General features: G+C 31.2%; 1 protein-coding gene across 1 annotated transcript; it reads right to left on the bottom strand.

The window, feature by feature from the left end:
• Positions 1–1,285: 1,285 nt before the first annotated feature.
• LOC120250137 (embryonic protein DC-8) lies at positions 1,286–2,882 on the bottom strand. The gene is made up of 3 exons (XM_039258921.1): positions 2,060–2,882; positions 1,856–1,977; positions 1,286–1,768 (listed from the first exon to the last, which is right to left on the bottom strand). Exons 1-3 carry the CDS (start codon positions 2,849–2,851, stop codon positions 1,504–1,506), a joined length of 1,179 nt encoding a protein of 392 aa, XP_039114855.1. The 5' UTR covers positions 2,852–2,882; the 3' UTR covers positions 1,286–1,503.
• Between the last annotated feature and the right edge of the window lie 8,823 nt (positions 2,883–11,705).

The raw sequence follows: 11,705 nt of genomic DNA, 5'->3' as shown, positions 1-11,705 counted from the left end.
ACTAACAAAATTGTAAGTGCTCATGTGTAAAACTCAACAAAAATATTACTGTGGCATTTGCCTCCTTTTCCAGGTGCACAATTGAAAGACTCTAAATTTAGGCCTTTATTTTTTTTAAGTTTTATAGAAGTATTTTTAAAAAAAATGCTTTGCAGAATAAGTTAAGTGTTTTTCTGTATTTTATGTTTGGATAGGTTAATGCAGAAGGGCTTTTATACGTGTGAAGTTGTTTGGATGTAAAATTGTAAAAACACTTTTGAAGATAGCAACTTACTAAAATGAGCTGTAGTTTCCGGTTAGTCACTGTAGTTTCTGGTTATTAGTTTCTGATTATCCGGTTAGTCACTGTAGTTTCTGGTTATTAGTTTCTGATTATTCACTGTACTTTATGAAACATAAATTAAAAAACTAGCATATCACTCAAGCTCTAACCATTGCACATATTCACATATATTCGATTAATTTGGATGAGATTTATCTAATATATATTGAGAGAGAAATAATGAGGGAATTATTCATTTGTCAAAGCTAATTTCATAATTTTATACCCAAAAAATAGCTTCTCAGAAGTGTTTTTAGCTTGTTTTCACAGCTTTTACTTCTGCCCAAATAAACATGTTTTTTAAAACCCTAAAATTCTTAACTTATAAAAAAACAAACACTTCTGAGTTTAAAATAAATCCATCCAAACAACTCCTCAGATGTATCGTCCAAGACACAGTTACATGCTCCAATATATGAACACTAAGGTCGAATAAAAATAAATTTTGATACTTTTTTATTTATTTATTATCACATGAGATATATATGTTCCAGGTATTAACAGAATGTACTATGGCATTCCCTCTTTTCATGGATCTGCCGATGCAGTGGAAGAGAGCACAACATTATCTCTGAATATAATTCAAAATTCTTCTTATACTCAAACCCAGAGTTAAATGTCTCAGTCCTTCAGACTTCAACTCATAGCAAAGATAATTACCCAAATCTTCATTAATTCATATATATATATATATATATATATGTTTCACACAATAGGCGATAATATTTGTCAAATGACACTTAAAATTGGTCTTATATATCAAAATACCACTTTGAATTGCTGCATTCTTTTTTCAAAGAAAATTGCTTTTATTGTGATATTGAAGACTTGGCTAATCACTAATATTCATTTAGAAAGTCTGACAGACTAGTACACATGCAGTGTTTAGTTTGTCTTTAACTTAATACATACTTAAGAGGCATATATATATATATATATATATATATATATATCAAGTGAACACCCCAGCACCCCAGCCAGGGAGACTAGACCGAATTATCTCTTCATAAACAACCGTATTCTTATTAGCGCAACAACAAACAACATAGGTAATAAAAGGTTCAACGCCAAAGGACAAACAACCAAGAAGACCACAAAGAGAAAAAAGTATCCACATCCAGCACAAAACACCACCTATAAAGTATAAACCACCACGGCTCATGTCCAAGACCCAACTCGACTCACATCTTGCCATGACGGTCATCACGACCAATAGGACCGGACCCTTCCTCGCCCATCTCACCAACATCATTGAACGCCTGCCCATGCATCTGGTCCGAAGTCTTGATCTTCGCCTCCACATCCCCTTCCTCTCCTGCAGGCTTCACTCTATACCTTATCTCCTCATGCTCTACCACCTTTGGCCCTGCAAGCTTCTCCTTTATAGTCTCTGCCACATTCCCTAATGAACTCAACAACCCCCCTCCACCACTTCCAATATCCGACCTTCACCACAAAGTTATCATTTAATTTCCTCAATACACAACTTATAAAAAAATCAAGAAACCTTAAATAAGTTGTTCAGAAACAAACCTCTGGCCACCTTCTCCAGTCTCCTCCACTGTGCGCCCAGTCTCATTCTTAGCTTCTTTGTCTCTATTCCTCAACTCCTCAAATTTCCTCCTTGCTTCCTCTTCACTCTCGCTCAGCTTCTCCTGCAATTAATTACCACAAATTAATTAGCTACTACCCCAAAGATTAATACTGATCACTCTAAAGAGACTAATTCAAGTGTACCTTCACAGTGTCCCCAGTTTCAGCAGTGCCTTCTTTAGCTTCTTCTTTTTTTGTACTTAAGTACTCCATTGCACGTTGAGCTCCTTCCAAGGTTGTATCCTTTCCTTGAAGTGCCTTCTGAGCAGCAGTGTCCTTCATCTCCTTTGCCTTCTGTTTAGCTTCCTCCATCCTCTGCTCCGAACTCTCTTTATACTCCCCAGCCTTTTCAGCAGCTGTATCTTTAGCTTCTCTACCTTTCTCAGCCGCCTTCTCTTTATACTCCCCAGTCTTCTGCAGCGTAGTGTCCTTTGTTTCCCCAGCCTTCTGCAAGGTGCTATCCTTAGCCTGCTTCGCTTTCTCCACGGCCGAGTCCTTATACTCGGCGGCCTTCTCCACAGTGCTATCCTTCGCCTGCTTCGCCTTCTCCGCAGCCGAGTCCTTATACTCGGCGGCCTTCTCCACGGCATTATCTTTAGCCTCCTTCGCCTTCTCTACCGCCGAGTCTTTGTAGTCCTTCGTCTTCTCAAGAGCGGCATCCTTAGTCTCCGCCGTCTTCTCCGACGCCTCACGAGCTTTAGCAGCAGTGGTGTCCTGAACGGAGCTCAGCAGAGACTTGGCTCCTTCCTTGATGCTCTCCAGCACTCCTCTTTGCTGCTGCTCACCGCCAGCTGACTCATATCGTTCCTTCTCCTTTTTCTCGGCGTACTTCTCTCGCTCCATCTCGAGCTCCCTCCGTTGTGCTGCGAGCTCATCCGCCGCTTGCCTTGCTGCCGCCTCAGCCCTCTTCTCCCTCTCTTCTTGCTTGGAAGACATGGTCTCTCACTAGGATCACTCTCTCAATGGATTCAAGAACCAGTAGATGAATATGAGAAGGGAAATGATAGGGTTTGTTTTATATATAGATAGAGAGAAGCTAAGGTGAGGCATAGACGAATGAATAGTTTATCTGGATGTCGACGTGTCAAGTGCTTGTGAGCGCGGCACGTGTCTTGAAACGAGACAGGTGTGCAGAGGAAGAACTAAGAAGACGGTCCGAAGGAACACGGCATGGAGGGCGCCTGAGTTTGGACACGTAATGGTTCCTTTGCACATGCATGCAACGTAATGCCTTCGTTGGCGGACACTTGTTCCAAGAGGAATTGAAGTTTCCATAGTTGTTTTGAGCCTGGGTTCTTCTGTAAAAAGAATCACTTAGGTGAAATTAAATAAATATAGTTTACTATTAAAATTATAACATATGTTTTAAAAATATATAAAAATATAATAACTTTTTTTATAATACCCTTATCTTTTTTTAAAAATTACTCATCTCATTCTAGATATTAAACATCTAATGGTGAACTATATAAACTACATCTATTTAAAGTTATTCCCAGTATGAAGTATCCCAGGTAAAATGGTTGTGTGGAACCCGCTTACATGCGCACTGTTTTTGTTTTTTTTAGTAAATTGATTATAAAATTTATTTATTTATTTATTTACATTGGCCTATTAAAAATTTCTAAGTGAGAATATTTAAATATAAGCAAAATAAAAAATCATTAGGTTATATTTTGGTTCTTACACACTGCATTTGTTGATCACCTTATGTGAATGTTATTATTTTTTCTTTTTTTATTTTCAATTATTTTATATTTTTGTGAATTACTAATTAAAAATAGTCCTATAATTTTCTTAAATAATCACAACTTTTAATTATATTTTCCCTGTAATTTATTATTAAATTGGATTTTTTTTTATTTTAAAATTGATTAAATCATGGGATAGGTTAATCCTTAACTCTATAAAAAAAAATTCATTCTAGATTTTTGCATTAATTAATTCTTTTTAGAATGAAAAACATGAAAACGTCACAACACAAATTGTGGTGGGCACAGGCCGGGTAACCGGGCCCGGTGGGCCCGACCCGTCGGGTCAGTTCACCGGCCCACTGACCCAGACCCGGCTCGGCTGGGTCTAGAACCCGGCGGGCTGGGTTGGCCTGTTGGACCCGGCGGCTCCGGGTCACATGAAGCCGGGCCCGGAACCGGCTCGGTCCCAAGTTGGCCCGGCGGGCCGGGCTAACAGAGGGCCAACCCGCCGGGTTGGGCCCGGGGTCGGCCTGCAGCTTGGGCTCGGCGGGCCGGGTCGTGGCCCACCTCAAAAAAAAATTAAAAAAATTTAAAAAATTACAGAAAATTCAGAAAAAAATTCAAAAAAATATGAGAAAAATTTGTGAAAAATTCAAGAAAAAAATTCAGAAAAATTTCATAGAAAAAAATGAATTAATTAAGACCCCAAAAATGAAGACTACAAGTTTCCAAGTAATAGGGAGATGTCCCAGTGATTACATCTAAATTTTACTTAAAAAAATTGAAATTACATTAAATTTTGGAAATAAATGGGCTGAGCTTAATTCGTTTACATGCCGAATTAAGTTCGCTCACGTATCCTCCCCGGGTGTAAGAGGAATCAAAGCCCACGTAGTTCTATTACACATTATAATCGATCACCCACTTACTTAATCCCAGTACCATCTAGGTCTTGGTCGGATTCAATGACTGTCGAGCCAGGTGTGCTCATCATGTTATCTGTGTAGAAGAAATCACTAGCATCTGGACTTCCTTCTTCTGCTTCTTGTTGCCGAACTTGAGCACGTTTCCAGTCACTAGAAGAAATAATTTCATTCAAGTCTACAAAAATAATTTTATGCAAATATTAAAAAAAATACATACACAAGTCTAAAACTAATAATGGAATTAAATATATAAGAATACTACAAATAATTTCATTCAAGTCTACAAAAATAATTTTATGCAAATATTAAAAAAAAATGCATACACAAGTCTAAAACTAATAATGAAATTAAATATATAAGAATACTACAAATAACTTCATTCAAGTCTACAAAAATAATTTCATGCAAATATTAAAAAAAAAAAAAAGTATACAAAAACTACACATAATAATTTCATGCAAATATTAAAAAAATGCATACACAAGTTAAAAATAACAACTCTAAACTAATAATAAAAACAAATATCATAAATGCAAAAAAAAAAAATTCATTCACAAAAATAATTTCATGCAAATATTAAAGAAAACCAAGTCTACAAAAATTAGAATTATTAATTTCATGTACTTTTTAAAACTCCCACAAGTTAAAAATAATTTCATACAAATCCATAAAAAAATACATTCATGCATTTTTTTCAAAAACCAAAAACTCTAAACTAATAATATAAAAATTAATATCATATCATTCACAAAAAAATAATTTAATGCAAATATTAAAAGAAAAACCAAGTCTACTTTTTTTAAAACTCCCACAAGTTAAAAAAATAATTTCATACAAGTCCATAAAAAAATACATTCATGCATTTTTTTAAAAAAACCACAACTCTAAACTAATAATAAAAAATTAATATCATAAATGCAAAAAAATTCATTCAATTCTACAAAAAAATAATTTCATGCAAATATTAAAGAAAAACCAAGTATACAAAAACTAGAAATAAACCACAAGTTAAAAAAATAATTTCATACAAATCCATAAAAAAATACATTCATGTATTTTTTTCAAAAAACCACAACTCTAAACTAATAATAAAAAAATTAATATTATAAATGCAAAAATCATTCGCAAAAAAATAATTTCATGCAAATATTAAAAGAAAAACCAAGTCTACTTTTTAAAAACTCCCATGAGTTTAAAAAAATAATTTCATACAAATCCATAAAAAAATACATTCATGCATTTTTTTCAAAAAACCACAACTCTAAACTAATAATAAAAAAATAAATATCATAAATGCAAAAAAATAAAAAAATAAAAAAATTCATTCACAAAAAAATAATTTCATGCAAATATTAAAAGAAAACCAAGTCTACAAAAAAATTAGAATTATTAATTTCATGTACTTTTTTTAAAACTCCCACAAGTTAAAAAAATAATTTCATACAAATCCATTAAAAAAATACGTTCATGCATTTTTTTCAAAACAAAAACTCTAAACTAATAATATAAAAATTAATATCATAAATGAATTCATTCACAAAAAAATAATTTCATGCAAATATTAAAGAAAACCAAGTCTACTTTTTTTAAAAACTCCCACAAGTTAAAAAAATAATTTTCATACAAGTCCATAAAAAAATACATTCATGCATTTTTTTAAAAAACCAAAAACTCTAAACTAATAATAAAAAAATTAATATCATAAATGCATCATTCAATTCTACAAAAATAATTTCATGCAAATATTAAAGAAAACCAAGTTTACAAAAACTAGAAATAATAATTTTATGTATTTTTTTAAAAAAAACCACATATCCATTCTAATAATAAAAATAAATATGAAGAATATAACTAATAATTTTGTTCAAGTCTACAAAAATAAATTCATACAATTATTTAAAAAAACAACTCTATGGAAACTACAAATAATAATTTCATACATTTCTTATATGTCCACAAGTCTAAAATAATAATTAAAATAAATATCAACAATTTCAACAAATACTTTTATTCATGTCTACAATAATAATTTCGTCCAAATATTTATAAAAAAAATCAACCAAAGGTCCAAAACTACAAATAATAATATTTTAATGCATTTTTTATATGTCCACAAGTCTAAACTAATAATTAAAATAAACATATAAAGAATACAACTAATACTTGCATGATTAAATTAAGACAAGCCTAGGAAACTATAACTAAACATAAAAATAAATAAATCATCACCAACCTTGTTAATTGAGAACTTCCGAAATCTTAAAAATTAAGAGAAAAACCAAAGTTGAACCACTCCAAGTCTCCAAGATTCCAACTTGTAATATTAAGCCTTGATAATGTAGACTTGAAATAATTAAACTCCAAGAATTCAAATAATATGCCTTGAGATAGTGAGATTAAGAGAGAATGAAAGTAGGAGATTAAGAGAGCATGAGAGTAGAGAGTTGGGAAAGAGTAATAATTGGTAAAAAGTAAATAATAGTGGGGTGGAGGTATATATAGAAATTTATAAGAATTTAAAAAAAAATTTCTGAAAATTTGAAATTAAAAAATAAAAAAATAAAATAAAATAGCCAACGGCTATGAATTCAAAAAATTCATAGTCGTTGAAGCCCAGCTGGGCTTCAACGGGCCCAACCCGCCGAGTTAACCCTCATGAAGTTGGGGAACCCCAGTTGCAACCCGGTTTTTAGTTAGGGCGGGCCGCGGTTGGATCGGCGGGCCAACCCGCCGAGCCACGGGTTGGAAGAAGCTCATCCGTAACCGCCCGTCTACATGACGGGCGGTTTCAGGATCGATGAACCGACCCGCTGGGTCAATGACCCGGCGGGCGATTCCGGGCCGGGCACGAGCCGAGCCGGGTTGCCGGACGGCCCGTGCCCACCTCTAGTCACAATAGATGAATACTAAAATGTTTTTTTTTCTTAGAAAATGTTAAGTTTTAACTTTTTTAATATATTATCAAGACATAATAAAAAAGCATTGAGAAATACAATATTGATCATTAAGTGCTCTCCATATTTCAAATTTATTGATTTTTTTTTATGTTTTGAGCTTAAAATATTCACATCTCACAATTCATAAACATCCAAATTATAAATCCACGGAATATGGATGTGAGTATTGCAGTTTCTCTAAAACTTGAGAAGTTATCTAGAATTTAAAACTGTGTATTCTAAAATTTGAAATAATAATACAGTGTTTTCCCTTAAAATTTAAATATATATATTTGAGGTAAAAAATTTGAAATTTGGAAGGCTTACATCTAAATAAACCTAATTATTAATTATAAATAATTATATGCTTAATTATTTAAAAATAAAATTTACCTCTTCTTTCTCCATCCAAGGCCAAACTCCTTCTAATACTTTCCCATACAAACTTAGATGTTTGATACGTGTCATATATGCATTCAATAGCCATAATTTAAACTTGGTTAATATTCTTTTCACATGCTAAAATTTAATATAAGTATTAAAAAAACTCTTTTCTACAAATATTGGTATGTTATATTTTTATTTTTTTTAATGATTTAAAATTATATTTTATTATCTTCTATTTGGACCGGTTTTGTATTTTAAAAAATAAATTTTATTATATATATATATATATATATATTTTGTCTTCTGAAACAATTGTAACTAACTTTATTTTTTAATATTTTTAAACATAAAAATTTTATCATCATCATATATATATATATATATATATATATATATATATATATATATATATATATTTGTCAAATAATCAAGGTAAAGGAAGAATTAAAAAAAATAATTAGAACATATTAAGAAATTGATGCTGTAATTTAAAAATTAAGGAGTTTTTTTTTGTTTTTAAGATATATTGATCTCTTTACTGAAAGAGAATAACTTTAATGGGAGTTTGATGAAAGTTTATTGAGCTCATGAGTATTAAACCCTCTACAAAAGGGTTTAACGCCCATTGAACGTTTGGTGACCATCGTTTAGTGGCCACCAAATGCTCAATAGGTATTAAACCCTCTTTACTCATAAGCTCAATAAATTTTTATTAAACTCCCATTAAAGTTGTTTTTATCTGTGATTTTCATTCAAACAATGTTTATTATTTTCATCTAAACACATTTTTAATAGCATTGCTACACTGATATAGTCTTTGTAGTATAGAAATAGGGGGAAATTGTGACCACAAATGCAATAGAGACTATTCAATAGCTTCTCATTATTATACTCAAAAGGCTCTTTTAACATTGGGTACACATTAAATAAACTTGCTAAGAGCCCCAAAGAGTAAATGATTGTCAGATAAAAGCAAACCAAGAGAAGAAGCCGATCATTGTGTTTCATTTCAATTCAATAGTGAGGAAGGAGGAAAATATTAAAGGTAAAAATTTAATTTTATTAAAAAAAAAAAAACTTAATATGAGGGTCCAAAACGACATAAGTAATTTTGAGAGGGTTTTTATAAGAGAGTTAACTAAGTATATATACAACTAATTTAGTTGTCTTCTAATTTGAGAGGGTTTTGTTGGAGTTTACTATGTATATATATAAAACTAAAACTCATCTAAGCTTTGATCATATGAATCTAATAATTAAATTATATTTATTTTGCAATAATTGATCTAACCAATGTAAGGTTTTATCCACTTTGTCAATATATATAAATATTTAAGGACCAATTTTCTATAAATATCTCTTGAGGCCATTGAATATTGTCTAATGCCCTCCTCTCTCCCCACTACTAATATTCACTAAACACCTAACTCCAATTTGTTATATTTCTACTCACAGGTTTTTTTTTTAATGAGCAATGCTATTCACCACAAATAGTTTGCATGATAAATCACAAAAAACCTAACCCCAGAACTTGGGTTGCTAACTTCGGAGTTAAAAATACTAATCCTAGCTCTGGGGTTAGTATTCATGTTGGATTTCTTTTTAATGAGCAATGCTATTCATCACAAATAGTTTGCATGAAAAATCACAAAAAACCTAACCCTAGCTGGGGTTGCTAACTCGGAGTTAAAAAAATACTAATCCCGACTCGGGGTTAGTATTCATGTTGATTTTCTGTTTTCTTTTTTTCTTTTTAATGAGCAATGCTATTCATCACAAATAGTTTGCATGAAAAATTACAAAAAACCTAACCCCAGAACTGGGGTTGCTAACTTCGGAGTTAAAATACTAATCCTAGCTCTGGGGTTAGTATTCATGTTGGATTTCTTTTTCTTTCTTTTTTTTCTTTTTTTTTTAATGAGCAATTCTATTCATCACAAATAGTTTGCATGAAAAATCACAAAAAACCTAACCCTAGAATTGGGGTTGCTAACTTCGGAGTTAAAAATACTAATCCCAACTCTGGGGTTAGTATTCATGTTGGATTTCGTGAAAACTATTCGTGATGAATAGCATTTTTTTAAAAATATGTAGATTTTTAGCAACAACCTAAAATGTGGTTTCGCTTATATATATATATATTATTTTTATTGAATAAAATGGGAAATAATGACAGCATTTGTACTCTGGTTATGACTCTAGGTAGTGTTTGGATTGAGGGAGTGATCCCCAAGGCATGGGGATCACTCCCACTTTTGGTGCATACCCATGTTTGGGTATATGCACCAATAGGATTGGGGATGGGAATGAGGGGGCTTCATCCCCTCAAAACCCATATTGCTCATGCCCCCCAAAATATTCCTTCCCTTTTTTGCTTTTTTAATTACCAATATACCCTTAATAAATAAAAAAAGTATTTCTATAATGCACCCCATACATGTTATAATTAAATTATTTTTTAATTAAATACATCCTATAATTAAATTAATTTATGTAATTAAAATATTTAATTAGTATAATTAAATAAAAATATTTTTAAACATTTATTAATCATAATTAAATCATAATTAAAATAGACTTCAAAATTTTTTTTAGGAAAGTAAAAATTTTGTCCATTTTAATTTTGAATTTTCATGAAACCGTAGTTAAAATATATATTTAATTAAATATTTAATCATAAAAATTAAATTGGATAATTGTTAAATGGATTAATTATTTTAATATTTATAATAAAACATATAATAATTAAATTAGACTTTATTTAAAATATTTAATTATAATAATAAAAATGAATAATTTTGTTTAAATTATTTTATAAATTAAAAAATTAATTATTTTTAAATATAATTAACTTTGGTACTATACTATATAATATTATTCATTTACATTAAAGGATATAAAAGTAATTTTACATGATTTCTCTTTCTTACTATTCTCACTTTTTATTCCTTCTAACCAAACACTATCTTCATTCTTATCCCTATACTTTTATTCCCATCCCCAATCCCCATCCACCACTCACATTCCCATTCCCATGCCTATTCCGTGAACTTGAACCAAACGGAGGGCCAGTTCAGTATAAGCTCTCTTTAATATTTTTTAATAAGGACTCAGATGTTTGACATTTGTGTCATATGTATCTACTTACAATTGATATGATTTAATCTGTTTGTGTTATTTAAAGTTTTAAACCGAATTGGAACATAGTCTATTTTTATATTTAACAATATAAAATTAAAAAAATAGAGATAATTAAAAATTATCCCTAAATTTGATGAAGGTGGTTTATCCAATTCTTTTAAAATAAAAATAAAAATTATGTTTACAAATTCTGTACAAGAACAAGTTAAAGACTTCCCTCACTATACGAAGGGTGAGTGCATGGTGAAGGGTTAAAGCACGTGGTGGAGCGCTTGCTTATTATTATTATTTTTTTCTTTCAAATGTTTTAACTATAAATTGAATTTTTAAGATTAGAGTTGGCAAGTGTTTTGCTCTCGGTTGTCAGTTCTTGGAGTGAATTTGGTGGATCACCTTTTCATTGGTTGTGAGTTCTCGCAGAGAATTTGGTCCTTCTTTAAACAAATTCTTGCTTTAGATCCACTTTCGTCTTCGGTCGCCAATATTTGGATTACCTGGATCCCTTCTCTCAACACCACTCTATGGAATCTATGGGATCTTAGTGCTCGTGCTTTCTTCTAGAATATATGGCTAGAATGGAACAATTGCATCTTTAACCTAAACCTATTCTTTCCGTTTTTTTTAAAACTGCTAACATGCTTCTCTCTTGGCTTTCTGCATATTCCGAGTCTCATCAGCAGGACTGAAGCCTCCCGGAGGATTAAGA

This window comes from Dioscorea cayenensis, chromosome 19 (genome assembly GCF_009730915.1).
Source record: "Dioscorea cayenensis subsp. rotundata cultivar TDr96_F1 chromosome 19, TDr96_F1_v2_PseudoChromosome.rev07_lg8_w22 25.fasta, whole genome shotgun sequence".
In the NCBI taxonomy this organism is placed as follows: Eukaryota; Viridiplantae; Streptophyta; class Magnoliopsida; order Dioscoreales; family Dioscoreaceae; genus Dioscorea; species Dioscorea cayenensis.
This window is presented reverse-complemented; position numbering and strand designations above follow the sequence as displayed.